Source organism: Geospiza fortis, unplaced genomic scaffold (assembly GCF_000277835.1).
Source record: "Geospiza fortis unplaced genomic scaffold, GeoFor_1.0 scaffold366, whole genome shotgun sequence".
Taxonomy (NCBI): domain Eukaryota; kingdom Metazoa; phylum Chordata; class Aves; order Passeriformes; family Thraupidae; genus Geospiza; species Geospiza fortis.
Genome location: NW_005054342.1, coordinates 4652289 through 4668441, shown reverse-complemented (window position 1 = coordinate 4668441; position 16153 = coordinate 4652289). Strand labels below are relative to the sequence as shown.

The window sequence follows — 16153 nt, the reverse complement described above, 5'->3', positions numbered from 1 at the left end:
AAACTGAACTATGTTAGGAATTCAGAGGCTTCAGTTGTAGTACTTTCCAATGCTTAAATGCAGGAAGATAAGGCGACACAATGGTCCTGCCAAACCTGTGTTCCAAAACTGCCAAAACAATTTCTCAGCTCCATTTTTTCTGATACAATTTCACTGAGGTTGTATTAGCAAACTTACTGAGCCAATTCATGTTCTGTTTCCATAGGTTTAACAGTTCTCCTAGAAGTGGTTCTAATTTGTATGTTTAAATGTCACCCTCAGAAGCATTTTGGTGACATTTTGGGTGCTTTTCTACACAATACTGCATTAGTGTCACATAGGTGGTACTTCAAACTGGAAACCAGGACTTCTGACTAACACATTGTCTTAAGAAGGTCTTATTTGGAAACATAAGCCAAATCCAATATTGTTCTCTTTTTTCTTTTTTTTTTTCTTTTTTTTTTTTTTTTCTAAATCTCAGATTCAGTTGCCTTGTAGAATAGGTTTAAGATTAAGGTCTTTAGTAACTGAGACTGTTGTTTCATACTGTCTGTGCTTTCATGTTTTTCTAATACATTTTCCTATCCTTCCAGGTACTTCATACTTAACTGATATAGTATGGTGGTCGGGCACTATTGCTAGTAAGTATCTTAAAAAGTTTCAATTTTTTTTTTTTTTGTGATAGGAGACATCAGGAAATCTGGGTTTTCATCTTGAATCTTACACTTCCTTGTCATGAAATTTCCATCCCTAGAAATATTCCACTTTTAGTAAACTCTTACCATGGCTACCAAGCCTGGTGGTGTTTGCAGAGGCAAAGAGCTGGGACAAACATGAGTCAGCCATCTTTCCACATTTCTAAACCATTTGGTGCTTGCAGCCCTTGGCAGCCACACACTGCTCTGACTCTGGGCTCCTGAATGGTTTGTGTCACTGTATTGCACTGGCCAGCTCAGTTTTTAATAAAAGTCAAAGCTGAATTAAAAATTGTTGCTCTGCACAAAAGGGCTCATTGAGCACATGTTGTGTTTTAGATCAGAAAGCATTTAACCATCCTCAATTAAAAAAAAAACCAAAATGCTTTTGGTTTCTTGTTCAACAGATACAGTTTCAGGTTTGCTTTTAATCTGCAAGATTAATGCAGAGCCTTCTGTGGTGCTGATATGAGATCGGTGTACTTTTACCCTTAATATCTTTGTAACTCTGCCTACACCAAGTTCATTCTCTGATGGGAATCTGGAGCATGGGGAGCAACTAGCTTTCTCCTCTTACATGAGCCCTAGTTCTACCCACAAGCTTAGAGTCATACCTCATGTTTAGATTCTAATCCAGCCTTTTGTGAATTATTTGGAAAGTTCTGGTGCTGTTTCTGAGAAGTATATGGGTCCAGTTGTGCCTCTGGTTTTGTGGCAGCAAGGTAGGTCTCTGATTTTTGGTTTTGTTGTCTTAAAGCTATGCAAAAGGAATGAAAACCAAGAGATCCCATTGAAGGACAAAGTTCGCAGCAAGTGTAGAAGCCAACAGAGCTTCAGAAGAAAAGTTCTCGGCTGATTTAACCTGAGTTTAAGTGGATCTTTGACAGCTTCCTCCCCTGACAGGATCACTACTGCCTAAGTAAAAGTAAATCTGTGCATCAGTCACTGTTTTCACTCCTGAGGCTCCCATCTGTAATCTCTAAGCAGAAGGAGTTAAAAAAGGGAGGTTTTATTACAGGATTTATCTTAGTGAATCAGAGAAAACAATTTCATGCTTAAAAGAGCTGACTGAACTGAATGAAGGCAAAACAGCTGAAGGGAATGGTATCAGCTGGCTTTTTTCCAGTAGCTAGATGCAGGTATTTCAAAACAAAACCTCAGTGGCTTTACTGAGGAACTGAGCAAGAAGAGTTGCTTGTGGATATTACAGACTCAGAATGGCAGCACAGTCACAAACAGCAGCAACAAGGGCCAGGTAGACACTTATGGGATGCAGAGAAAGGTGCTGTGTGGGGAAAGGTGTTACTTGTGGAATTAGCAATGCCCACAGTTATCTGGGTGAAATGACAATAGCTGACCTCATTTTCTCAAGCAGAGAATTTGGAGTTTATATGACTAACAAAAACCACATAAACTCTATCAACTTGTTTTCATGGTGTTTGTTCAGATGGTGAATAAGTGTTTCTGTGTTGGCATGCTGACTCAGCATAATGCTGCCCAACCATTTGGTGGCCCTGGGATCCACTGGATTATTGAAGACTTCAGAGGAAGGGCTGCACATTCTGCTAAGGGACTTTTCCTTACTCTGTAGTCAAAAGAGTGATTGCAGCATGTATACAGGTATTTCAATGAGCATTAAACTAATTAATTGGCTAATTAATTAGTTTCAGTGCAGGTTTTGATAGCAGCAGTGATGTGGCTGGTTCTTACAGTGAAAACATCTACATTAGTGTTGTATTATGGATGAGGAGTGCACTTGTGAAGTGCATCTGCTGTTTGTCACCACAGATTGGGCTGTATTTCACATTTCATAGCAGAGTTGGGGCTTCTGACCTGGTCTTTAAAATGAAACTAGGTTGGAAGATGAATTCTAGGAACATACTTAATGTACTTGATGCATGCGAGCTGCAAATAGACTTTAAGTTAGCAGGAGCAGGCTGAAGTTTGTCTGAAATAAACTCCCTGGCATGCCTAGAATAGATATCTTTTGCTGTGCAGGTCCACTCCTGGTCTCCTTGCTAATGGCGACATGCCAGTGTGCATCAGGTTTTGTGTTGCAGTAACTTTGAGGGTACTGGTACTTGTTCATCATATTAAAAGCTTGGTGTGCCTTCAAGAACTGAAGTCATGTCTAGCACTTATGTATCTGATGAGGAATTTCTGTTCAGAGAGGACTAGATAGGTTGGCAGCAAAGGTCCTCAACATCAGGTAGATGGTAACAACCACTGAGCTTCTTTTTTTAATTGGTGTTAACTAGTCCTGCTCTGTCATTTGTGGTGGTAAGGGACTGTTCCTACTACTGGTTGCTACTACATGGTGATATGGAAAATCTCCAGTAAATTCAGTTACTTTACAATATGTTCCATTTGACTGAAGCTTCAGAAATCTACTTTATGGATTGATGTTGGTGCCATCTGTTAAGAGTTCTTCCAACAGAAAGTTCAGACACCTGACCTCCAAAAAAAGCAACCTTTTGTCCAAGTCATTTGGAAATGTATGTCATCTGCAGAAATGCAGAGTGCCAGCTGTGCACCATTCTCCATCCAAAGATCTCCAAACAGCCTGAGGCTGATAACTGAGTTACTCTGTTCCTAGGGACAGGGAGATCACCTCTGTCTCTTGTGCCTTTGAAATGCTGCTGCTCATCAATTTCTGTGTCTCACTCCCGCACATAGAGAAAGCCTCAGTGAATTTAATTAGTATAATTTTTCCACACTGCAGTTTTGCAAGTTTTTTTTGTCTCTTTCATATTTCCTGTAGGTTACACAGGTCTTCAGCTCTACTGATAATGTGAGCTAAATTGGTAAATTAATTAATGTTTGCAGAGTGCTTTGCAGATGTAAAAAATTGGATGAAAGTAATGATATTTGATAGTTGAGGGCAGTGCCAGCCTGAGCATAAAGACATCTTGGATTCTTGAAATGTTTTTAAATGCTGATAATGGCTTTTAACAGCAACTGGAAATTTGAGCTGTATGTAATTTGTGCTCAATCTCAAGCTTCTTGCCAATTACCACAGACCCTGTAACTATGCAAATATGTTGACCTATTATAAACTTGCCAGCACTTGCAAAACCATCTAGCTTTTATTTTTTAGCTGAAAACTTGAACACATGAACTGTTATCACAGCTGTGATGTGCAATACTGTGGTAAATCTTGGAATTTGCTTTTACTGGAGGAAAGAAAAATAAGGTTGAGGCTGTTACTGTGTCTTGTCAGACATGTTCTTTTTACAGTTGTCAGGAATGACTTTGGATGTTACATAGTGTTATGAAAAGTTGGTGTAGTATATTGAGGAGCCCTTATGCATGTGCTTATTGTTTCAGTAGAAGATTCCTCAGCACTGTCTTTATTTCCCCCCCAAAAACTAACCCTGCTGTTAGGAACTATAATTAAGTACATTTGTTTTATATGAATGCACATTCTAAGGATGCAACCATGGATTATATATACTTTTACCCCTCCTCTTAAAATATTTGAGTGTAATACTGAGGTTATAATCCGTGAGTGTTTCTAATTCATAGTCTTATTTCTATTTAACTAAGAGAATTTACAAATGAGATTATTTACTGTGCCCACTTGATATTCTTGTGTGGCAAATATAAATCCTGTATTAAAAAATACAAAACTACAGAAAATTTCCAGCCATTTTGTTTATGTGCAAAATTAGCAGAACTAAGCAAATTGTAACATCTCTTTTCCAGTTAGGTCAGTCTTTCCCAAACAGTATTGGGCAAGTTTTGATTACTTATTTTTACAAAGGAGTTTAAAGGCTTATTTCTGGTTCTCTTGACAGTGGCACTGGGTCAAATAGGGAATTTCTTGGCCTACACTGCAGTCCCAACTGTGCTAGTGACGCCCTTGGGAGCTCTTGGCGTTCCATTTGGGTGAGAGTTTGCTTTTCTTGTTCTTATCTGGATGTCATTACTATTTAATAAAATGTCAGATGGACTCAGTGCTCTCTGGAGGTCTGCTGAGAAATGTCAGGCTTATGGCTGTTCATGATGTGTTACAATGTCACCTACTCCTGTTTTCCCCAGGAAAGCACGGCTGGGGGAAGGCAGTGAAGAAGGGTTTTCCTCACTATGTTCTGCTTTTAGTTCTCACTATGATTTGAACAGATAAACTTTTTTTCCTCCCTTTTCTGTGGTTGTTCTGGACTTTTCTGCCTATTCTCTTGTTCACAGTTCCCTTACTATGTAGATCTTTCCTTTTGTCTCACCATCTTTCTCTACCCAGCTATCCACAGCCCGAGTGTGTTTATTGATGCTGATTTCATTTTATTGGATCTGGCCTCTTTCCAAGGAGAAAATCTCAAGGGAGTTCCTTGCACATGCATGCCCCCAGCTTCTTAGAAGTTATGTTTGTGGGAGGCACAGAAAAGGCAGTGAGTTTAAGGAGTTTAATATGTAACTAATATTTTGTGAATAGATGAACTACAGCTGTGGAACTACTGCAGTGAAAAAGCACAACTCTTTGAAAACAAAGCTGTGCATTACCTTGAGATTTTTCTGTTGCCTGCACTGGTGATCTGCTTCAGAGTGTAGATGGCATTGTTTCATGTCTGTTTTTAACTCTATCACTGTGAAGCACACTGATGGTACTTTAAGTACCACCTATTATTTTATCCTAGGCCACATAGTTTTGCTCACTTTGGTCAACTACATATCTGAGCCCAGCCCTGGGATCTTTGTAACCAAAGGTCACTTATATCTCATGGCTGCTTAGTATCTATAAAATGGGGCTTTGTGACAGCTCACCAATTTGGTAGTAGGTAGATGTCTGCCTGGGGGGTCAGATGTCTGCTTTGGAGGGGGGTTTCAGTTGTTTGGGGAGAGGTTGAAGGGGTGATGTGGTTTTGCTGTTTGGGGTGTTGTGGCTAAAAGTTTTGTTGGGGTTTGCATCTTGTTGTGTTGTGTTGTTTTGGGTTTTTTTCCTAAGGAGAGATGTCAAGGGTGGAGTAAAACTGCAAATGGATGAATCTTTCCTCAGATAAGTCAGAAATACTTTTTGAGAATTCATCAGCATTTGATAGTATTCCTTTAAAAGGGAAATTCGTATGGCACAGCACTATTAGAACATTATTAACAGGATGTAGTCAAACTTCTGTTTTTCTTCCTCTTTTCAAAGGTCCATCTTAGCTTCTTACCTGCTGAAAGAGAAACTGAACATTCTTGGCAAGCTGGGATGTTTGCTGAGCTGTGCTGGGTCTGTTGTTCTCATTATCCATTCCCCGAAGTCCGAGAGTGTAACGACTCAGGCTGAGCTTGAAGAGAAGCTTACAAATCCAGGTAGTTTGTTTTTTCATTAATTCATAGTGATTTTCTGAGGTTGAGCAGGAACACACTTGAGGCTTACTACCCCTTCCTCCAGGAAGAGGCTTACTACCACTTCTACCAGGTAGGGAGGTTGACTTATGAGGAAATCATGATGTGACAGAGGCAAATCAGTACAGGTTTTGTGTAAGAAAACTATGCCCTGCTCTTCTTAGAACTTGTCATATTTACTGGGACATGTGTGCAGAAAGGAAAACATGGATACTTTTGAAAACATTTTCCTGCACAGCAAACTCAGAACAATGGCCAGTTGAACTTGTAATTTTATAACATTCTGAAAGACTGTATCTTGCTATTTAGAGATGAAAAGTGTAAATCTAGGACCTCAATTCAAGTTGTCTTATACAAAACAAAAAAAATACTGTCTTTCTTCTCTCCTTTATTTGTCCATGGTTTTTAAATTAAAAGTTTATACTAAATACCAGTTATGTTCTCAGATTTATTTGCACAATAAAGGTATGTAGAAATAGGCTGTTGAGACATATGCTGAAATGCCTGTTCTTTCTCACCAGCTGCTGGAGGACACATTCTGGTACTAATATGTTCCAGGCCCATTTTTATTTTTCTTGCTTAAGCGCTAAACTGCCAACTATTGTTTTTCTTGTATTTGCTTGAAGTGAGAGAAACTCAAAGCTAATAACATCAGCTATTCAAAAAGTCTGCAAACAAAGAAAAGAAAACAAATATCTTGGTCTCAGTTTACCATTTAAGTCTGAGCAAAGAGCATTGGCTCTGTATTTTTTTTTAAACTCTGAAGCATGAAATGTTTTTCACTGATCTTATATGTGTACTGATTGTATAATGTACATAATATGGCCTCATGTTTGTTCTAACTGTCCCTACTCATGGGCTCACCTTAGTGGGATCTAATTTTATGTTTAAGCTCTTTGCTGGATCAACACACTGTGCTTTAATGAACTGTTTATGAATGAGGTGTTAACCTTCTGTCTGTCATAGGAGACTTTAAGGAGTATGGTCCTAATGGAAAAGAGAATAAGATTTAAAAAAGCCATCTGAAATCCATTTCAAATGTGCTACAGTGTGTAATTTTCTGCATGGTTATTTGTTTTTCCCAAAGAACATGACAACATCATCAGTTGTTGATGCCAATATTTACTTACATACATGAAGACATACTGCATTCTGGAAGCTCAGTGATTTGGATCTATCTTCAATAGCAAATCTTAATTGTAATGTATACCTGAAAGTCACTGCTAGGACATGATTTGCCTGCTAAAATCTTTAGAAGACCAAGAGTTCTCATCTTGATATTTTCTTGTTTTCTTTTTGTTTTCCAGTTTTCGTGGGTTATCTCTGCATAGTGCTGTTAATGCTTCTCCTGCTTATCTTCTGGATAGCTCCAGCTCATGGACCTACTAATATTATGGTTTACATCAGTATTTGCTCTCTGTTGGGCAGTTTCACTGTTCCCAGCACAAAAGGCATTGGGCTGGCTGCTCAAGATATCTTTCACAATAACCCATCAAGTCAAAGGGCTCTGTACCTCTGTCTGGTACTTCTGGCAGTATTAGGATGTAGCATTATCATTCAGTTCAGATACATCAATAAGGCACTGGAGTGTTTTGACTCCTCTGTGTTTGGTGCCATCTACTATGTTGTGTTTACCACCCTAGTCCTGTTGGCTTCAGCCATCCTTTTCAGGGAATGGAGTAATGTAGGAGTTGTAGATTTTTTGGGCATGGCTTGTGGATTCACCACGGTGTCTATTGGAATTGTTCTTATACAAGTCTTCAAGGAATTCAACTTCAATATTGGAGATTTAAACAAACCTAACATGAAGACAGATTAAAATACTTTTGAGGGGAAACTGGATGGCTCAGGGAAGGATGCAGAGCTGTTCATTTCTAGGTCACTATTTCAAATAGGATTCAGGTTGGTAACTACCCTCTGACAATTTGGTGGCCTATGTGAAATGAACTGGAGGCCTCCATCCAGTTTCAAAGGAACAGCTGTCCACATAACCCAGTCAACACAATAAATTACCTTAATTGGAGCTACTAATTGAGTCAGCATAGAGACTGATGTGTTTCCTCACTGTAAAAGGTAGTCCATCAAATAGCTCTGTGAATATTTTGACAGACTTGTGTGAAAGCTTGTGTTGTGACTTCTGAGGCACCATTTCTGTGGGCAGAGGACATCAGTTTCTAATGCACTCAATCTGATACCTTTCATCATAAGTGATGTATACCTTAAAATAAGAGGGGGAAAGTAAGTGGAACAATATGTGAATGTCAGTATAGCAATGTCTTCACCATCAAGGCTGTGAATTCTCAGACCAATGTTGGTTGGATCATGGACTGTAATTTCTTCTTTTTAGTGACTGTCTTGGCAACTTTGTCTGCCATGTGGTGAAGACACAGGGGAGTTGTAAATTGAGTTCTTTATACAGAGCAGTGGACCCTTAAATATCTTTCACTAATTACTTATCAGCTCATGGTAGTGTCCAGGTATGCATTTTCTTTTGTAACTTACATACATTAAGACATACTGCATTCATCTAAGAGTGTTTAATTGGGAGCAGGTAGAAGGACTGTGAAGGATGTGGAAATGATGCACAGGCTTACTGCCTACATTGTGGTTTATTTGTAAGCAGCTCAGAACTGTTTCAGTGCCTTTGCAATCAAAAAATACTGCATAATTTTGAATGTATTTGTTTCAGATGGCCTATACTGGTTTAATAATTCAATTTCACTGTCTGCAATACCGGACTATACTCAAATTGTAAAAACAGAAGGAACATATGTTTTTAGGAAGAATTTACAAATCTGAACTGAAACTCCTGGATGCCTTGACAGCTTCTGAAAAACTCATAGTCCTAATGGGAAGAGGAGTGTTGAAATCAGTCCAGCATATGTTTATTTTAGTTTAGTGACTAAATGCAGGAGACCATTTTGTTGAACAGCTAATAAATAGGGACCATTTAAAAAAAAAAGTAATTTAAAAGAGAGAGGAGCATGAGATTTCTCATAGCTCAAAAAAGATAGTCTGATGTTCTTGTAATGTGGGAAAAGGAGGTTAAAGACTGAAAAAGCTAAAGCATTCAGAGAGTTTTAGGTAACTGACAGGGACATCCATTCAGATCAGTAATTCATAGACTGGTGTGAACACTTCAGTTGTAATATTTTGACAAGTAGTACAGACAGCTTAAGCTACGATGAGGATGACTCCGAACAGCTCAGTTTAAACCATTTAGAGAATATTGATATGTTAAAGAATGAAATAGTTAGTTAATTTCATGTTCTACTTACATTTGGTAGCAAAAACATAATGGGTCAAAAAGTTGAAATCTTGAAAAGCAATGCATGTTTGTTTCTGTCTCAGTACAAAAATGGAAGAGTGCAGTGGAACTCAACATCTCTAGATGAGAACATCTCCTGAGAAAACAGAAAATCCCAATGTGATAACAAGACAGTGTTTGAGAAAATTCACAACATTTTATCAAGAAATCATGAATGTAGCTTTGTAGCTGCCTGACAGGACCATGGATGTTGATTAGTGGGGAGTAATACTGTCTGCTCTTGTGATGTTTTTTGTTGACCTGAATTGAAGTTTCCTTAAAACTCAGCCTCCATTTTCATTTCAAATGAATGCTGTAAGCCCTACTAATGGCAGCAATAATTGCAGAAGTGAATCCAAAAGATTTAGTGTTCTGAAGGGACTGTTCTGAGGGAGTAAGAGCCCTACTATGTTATTTGCAAGGTTGTTTTAAAACTCCATATGCAGGGAATGGCTCTTGAGTTGGCAGAAATGTGCATTGTTACAGGCCGACACACAGTAACTGGGTATCTTAATGAAATAGAGTAGCTCTAGCAGAGCAAAGACCATCTTCATGGATTTTCAAATATTGTGCAAGGTTTTTAGAAAGTCTGAGAATTGTAGATGAGCGTAATTGGGCTATGAAATCTGGCTAAACTAGCTTCTGTCCATTATTGATTGGAAGATGGTATCTTGGTTCTCAGCAAACATTCATATTTTGTCATGTTAATTCCCCTTTTTTTTGATTGAACCTGGAATTGCACACAGGTTACGAGACCTGTACTAGCCTACTTTTTAAAACAACGTTAGCTGTTTTCTGAAGCAGTCAAGCTGTCTTTTCAAAATTCAGCTTCAGAGTTCATGAGTTGTATGTTGGTTTTGTATTAGCCTTTAATGTCTGAAGACTTCTCTGAAAATCTTTAGGTCAGAATGGAAATTATTGTTGTCTCATCTTACTCCTTCTTTGCCCATATTTGTTTGTCTTGGTTGGTTATAAAATTAATTCTTAATTATTTATAAAGTGCCTGTCCTAGTATGTTAAATGCGTATGCAAATTATTTGTAAATGTTAGATTCAGAATAACTTGATTGCCCTGTCTAAACCTTGACATTTTCTACACCACATGAAGTTTACTTGGTAAGTGCTCACTATGCAGAGGAAGAATAAAGTAGCAACCATGTTCTGTGATCCTCTGACCATTGTAACCACTGATAAATATCAGCACAGTTCTCTTCTCCCCAGCTGCTCCTCATCTCTGATGAGCTTTCTAGAAATGTCTGATTAACCTTGATGTTTAAAACAAAGATGTCAAAAGCCAGCACCTAAGGTGAAAGAAATTCTCGTGGCCTTGCACATCATTTGTATCTGCAGCCTTTTACTTCTTGAATGCTAAGTAACTGAAAGCTTTATTTTTGCTACTTTGTTCAGTGTAGCAGTGTTCTTTCAAGTTCTGCTGTACCTGGATCTGGTTCAGTTCTAACTTTAGAAATGTATTAGCATTTTCTCTTGTCACTGTTGATATGATTCTTTCCCCCTCCATCCCACACCCTCCTCTTTCCAGGTGTCCTACCTTTTTTAGTCCCATTGCTTTTCTGATTTAAAAGGAGGCACTGTTGAAGTTGAATTTTAGCTGTTCCCTCTTTTTTTCCCACCCCTTTGACAAGTAAGCACTTTGAATAAGACAGATATCTGAGTTCCATCATCTCAGGGAGCAAATGTGCATAGTTGTCTCCTGAGCTCTGGCATCCCTCATGGGTCTGCCCTTTTCACGTTCTCATTGTGTTATATGCATTGATAGCTGTAAGCCAGATGATTTCAGTTCTGATTCCAAAGTAGAAGTGGGAGAGGCTACCCATGGAAAAACTGGATTCATTACAGTGGTGGAATGCATTTGAATTCTGTTCAAATCCACAGGAAAGGTGTTTCACTCCGTATGTCTGACTTCTGTTATACTTGTCAAACATATTTACTTGGTACTCACTTGAGGATAGCTCTTTGATCATTATCCCTTCAGTGTATGGAGGATTTGCATTTGTCAGTCATGATCTCTATTAGGTGTCAAACACAAAAATCCCTCAAATGTTCAGTAGGAGAATAGAAACCTTTTTGATACAACCAAAAAACCACCTTTGTTACACTTCAAGTACTTCTGTAAAAAAAGGAAAATATCTAAACAAATTATCTGCTGTATTGACTTCCCAGGACTGTGGATGTGTACATAGAGCCTATTTATTAGTGAGCTGCAACTAACATTAATAAGAACCTGTCATACCATAGTTTGACAAGTGAGGCTTCCTATTAATAATATTGATTTTATCAGAACATATGTATTTTTCTGAAGTAACTAGCACTGAAAAATTGAAACACTGGATTAAGTTGTTGAAACAGTAGAAAGTAAGGTTTAGTTTTCATTTTATTTTTAAAAAATACAGGGTTTGTATTTGAAGAAATTTGGGATTAATAATTAGGGGGTGCTTTAAATGGGAAGTTGTTTGCACATTGTACCCCCCCTCACATTCTTGTTTCATAAATATAAGACACCAAGGATTCTACAGATACTCCCTGGTTGTCTTGAGATGGTGTAACTACTGAAGTTTTACTGTTAAATCAAGCATTATCAAATGTTTATATGTTACCTGTTATCCTTGTAGTAATTCTTTGGTGCTATCTATGGGCTTACAGAATGCAGATTTTTAATGTGTACTGTGTTAGGCACCAATGTTGTCAACAGTTATCATTACTAGTGCCCAAGTGTATCAGACAGCAATGTTGAAATGTTACGGATTAAGAAATTTCTTTTTAAAAGCTTCGAAGAAGTTTGGCTTTTCTTTATTGTTTGTGGTTGTGTTGGGTCCTTCCATGTCCACATCCCTCCCCAGACAGTTGCTCTATAGAGTGGAAAATATTGGAAAAGATTACACAAAAAAGGTATTTTTAAGTCTTTTTTTTTTAACTGTGGAACTTTCTCTTTTTTCTTTTTTTTTTTTTTTTAATTTCCCTTTTTTTCCCCCTGGAATGTAAAAAGTAGTTCTAATGGGATATAGGGAAAAGGTGGTTGGCAACAAAAATACAATGTCAGGTTTGGTTGCTTCAATGCTCTTGCAATATAGTTACTAGAGATTACATAAAAACAGTTTATTTTATTAGCTTCCAAATAATGTATATATAGATTTGTTAATGGCTTACAAGTCAAGCTTACTCTCTTTGCTTTTTAAAAAATAGTTATAGGCATGTTGTATTTGCCTTGTGTAAATTATAAAAGGCTATTTAGTAAGTTTTCTGATAACTAATCTATTTATTAACCTGTATTGTTTTAAAATAAATGATTTATTTCTAGCTCAATGCTTGTTTTGTGATTTGTTTTTAACAAATGGGGTCAGGGGGAAATCAAGTTTCCTACACACTGCTTTACAGGCTAATTCCAATTCATAAGCCTAAACTATTTCCATTACCCTTTCATAAAATAGCAGCTTTGCTTTTAATCAGAATAGCAGATTCTTGCCTGGGTACAGATCAGTTGGCCTGCAGAGGGCTCAGTTGTCCTATACCAGTATCTACCAGCAGGCTGCAGTCTTAATGTCTTCATTGGACTGAAGTTTGCTCACAGGTGGAATGAAGACTTCTCTGGCAAAAATGTTTGCTGGGACTTGAGTCACTTCAAACTGTGTATTGAGGGTTAACATGTGCTCTGTTCCTGCACTGCTGTACATTGGTTACTTGCTAGAGCTTCTGTTTCAAGATTTACTGCTCCACACTTGGGTGTGCATCAAGTGGCAACAGCTGTAAAGAAGTCTGTGTCACCAGTCTGATTTACTGTCTGGCATAATAGCTCTCTGTAGAAAGAATTGCTTGGAAAACTACAGTGATTGCCCATCTCATTCTTCATCTGAAATTCCTAGCCCCTTGTATCAGGTACTGGCAAATACATAACTTAGAGTCTGTGTGTGTGTCTCTTAGATTTTGGTTGGCTGGGGTTTTTTTTAATGGTGGGATTTATGATTAAGAACTGCTCCATTCTGTGCATTTGTGTTTTAGGGGATGCACTGATATCATTGTCAGTCAAAATTCAAAGTTATCTTTAAACAAGGAAATTAGCTCCTCAATAATATTAAATGTGTGCAGTGGAAAAGATGAGTATGGATTTTTTATTGCAATTTTATTTTTAAAGGTATTTATAATATTAATGCAATGTACAAAGATAGACCAGAAATTTTGAAAGGCTTTCACTTCTGCATGCAGCATCTCTGATTTTTAAGTAGGTAGGATAAGGAGTCTGTATGTTTTAGCAATAAAATTCAGCTATCCTCGCCTTGTGCGTGTCAGGAGCTAGGCCTCTGAGGCAGCAGCATTGTGGTAAAGGCAAATGTGCCATTTGCACCACTGGTGTTGTTGAAAGTCTGGGACATAATCAATCCTGAGCATATTTATCTCAGCAACACAGTTAATATATTTATCTCAGCAATGCAGTTCATATTGAAGAAGCATTAAAGACAAAAATCTCATTGTGTCAAAAGAAAAAAAATTCCTGTTGATTTTTGTGAGGTTTGTTCTACAAATTTAAGTCTTAAGCAGAGTGTCTTAAGTTCCTCGTGACACTGTAGATGTTGCACAAGTAGACTCACAGATATGGTTTTTGTTCTGCTCAGCTGTCTTCACAAAACACAGCAGGCAACTGGTCACTAGAGACCCTGTTAAAGCGTCCTAAGGTTGTGCAGGTGTATTTTTGCCCTTTGCCCTTTTAAATTTTACAAGATATTTATACATATAGTAGATACTAAGCCCTAAAAAAAACCTGTCCCCGCCAAAGGACCTACATTGACTTCTCTCATTAAATTCCTTGGGCACAAGGATGGTTTGTGCACCTGAATTTCTCTCTGAGAACAGGTTAAATTAGGTGGGTTACCATCATTCTCATGCTTGGAGTTCTTGCCAGATACTCAGCCGACATGCCTGAAATACTGTGCTGTTGTAAATTACTCTGAGATAGAATTTTGAGTACTTTCCGTTACTGAGCACAACCCCTGGCTTTGAAATAAATATTTATTGCGCCAAATTTTGTGCCAAAAGCAAAGCATTGAATTTGTACTTTGAACAGTTGCATGTATGTTAAGCAGAACTAGCAGCTGAAAAACACAAGAGAGGGGATTAACAGAACAACTGAAGTTCCACAAATGTCTAAACTGCTTAGAGATTAATATTAGAGTGAATATTTTCAGATATTTATTCATTATTGTTTTAGCTTGGTTGAGAGGTGTTTTTGAAGGGAGGAGAGCAGAGGGAGACAAGAGTGGAAGGGGAAGGCTAAATTGACTTGCTTCAGACATTACTCTTAACTCAGGAATATGTACACATACACATTATCAGCATTTGGCATGATCACAGGCACATGAAGTTCTTTAGTTCCTTTAAGCTTTGAACCTAGCTATCAGTACTTAGTTTCTTCTGTTTATACTATACTGGTTTAATCTTTTAATCCATTGTAGAAATCGTTTTCACCAGCTGTTAACTTTTTCAAAGACTTCACAGTTTTGATATCTTTTGGCAAAACACAGAAAAGCTAGTGTCTTACTGTGTCAGTACATAGGTAATTACTGTAAATTGCTTAGCAACTTTTTTTATCTTAAAGTATATTTTTATATATACATACACATATAACACTATTTTGTAACTGCAATGTTCATGTCAAGAATACTAGATTAGTTTTATATTGGGGAATGGAATGTTGCCTTAGAGAATAAAATAGGCCTAACATTTATCCATGTGCTTTGGGTGGTGTGGAAATGTAATTTTTGTGTCAGAGCAAGGGGCCATTTTTAATGAGATATAACACAGTGGGTAACGTGATGAGAAGTGGCTTTGTCATGGGTATCCCACAAGGGAAAGCCAAGACTGGTTTTATTTCCATGTCTTTCCAGGTGTTGCAAAAATGAAGCAGCTGCTTATGCAGACTGGGATAATGTCAACACAAATCCTGAGAAGACTAAAAAAGTAGGAACTGCTGTCACTAAGGGATGTGACAAAACTATCTTGAGTTTAAAGAGCTGCATCTTCCATGTGCAGATACCACAGGTATTTTGGCAGTGTTGGTTGTTCAGACTTAATGTTACAAGGCAGCTGCGTAAAGCATACTCAGAGATAGTCATGAAGAAACCAAAGAACCCTCTGAGCCTGATGCTTGTTATGATTTTCAAAGACTCCTTGTGTGTGAGGACAAATATTTTTCTAACTGCATTTATCCATTTACTTTGTATGAGATTAAAGCAGTTTGGGTAAAGCAGTGCTGAGAGCGGATTAAATTGATTCATTAACCATTCCCTTTACCTGGCCCAGTAAAATGTCTCTCCCTTATGGCAGACAGCTTGTGTTTATTTCAGCCTGCAAAAGAGAAGGCTTCGGGGTGACCTAATGGCAGCCTTCCAATACCTGAAGGAAACTTACAGGAAAGATGGGGCAAAATTATTTATGTAGTGACAGTGCAGGAGGGAATGGTAACAAAATGACAGAAGGTATGTTTTAGATTAGATATTAGGAAAAATTCCATACAGCGAGGGTGAAGAGGAGCTGAAACAGGTTGCCCAGAGAAGTTGTGGATGTCTCATCTCTGGAAGTGGTAAAGGCCAGGCTGGATGGGGCTTTGAGCGAGCTGGTCTAGTCGAAGGTTCCCAGTCCACGGCAGGGTGGGTTGAAACTGGATGATCTTCAAGGTCCCCTTCCGACCCAAACCATTCTGTGACTTTACGATTTTCTGAGAGTGTAAAATCCGCGCAGCGCGGATGCTGGCAGGGGCGGGTGGCGGCAGTGACCTGCCCAGGCTGCAGGGCGGCCGCAGCGAGCCCGGCGGGAGTGCCGGCATTCAGCCGGGCCGG

The 16153-nt window shown here is 38.3% G+C and overlaps 1 protein-coding gene across 1 annotated transcript; it reads left to right on the top strand.

Moving 5' to 3' along the window:
• The first annotated feature begins 574 nt into the window (after nucleotides 1-574).
• On the top strand, nucleotides 575-12629 carry NIPA1 (NIPA magnesium transporter 1). The gene is made up of 4 exons (XM_031058374.1): nucleotides 575-620; nucleotides 4472-4562; nucleotides 5806-5966; nucleotides 7310-12629. Coding segments are annotated over exons 1-4 (765 nt in total). The 5' UTR covers nucleotides 575-619; the 3' UTR covers nucleotides 7822-12629.
• The last annotated feature ends 3524 nt before the right edge of the window (nucleotides 12630-16153 follow it).

Excerpts from the sequence above, each read along its gene's own strand:
- NIPA1 (XM_031058374.1), top strand. Across the intron at positions 4,563-5,805 it reads GCTCTTGGCGTTCCATTTGG|GTCCATCTTAGCTTCTTACC; the intron begins GTGAGAGTTTGC and ends CTCTTTTCAAAG. Across the intron at positions 5,967-7,309 it reads AGAGAAGCTTACAAATCCAG|TTTTCGTGGGTTATCTCTGC; the intron begins GTAGTTTGTTTT and ends TTTGTTTTCCAG.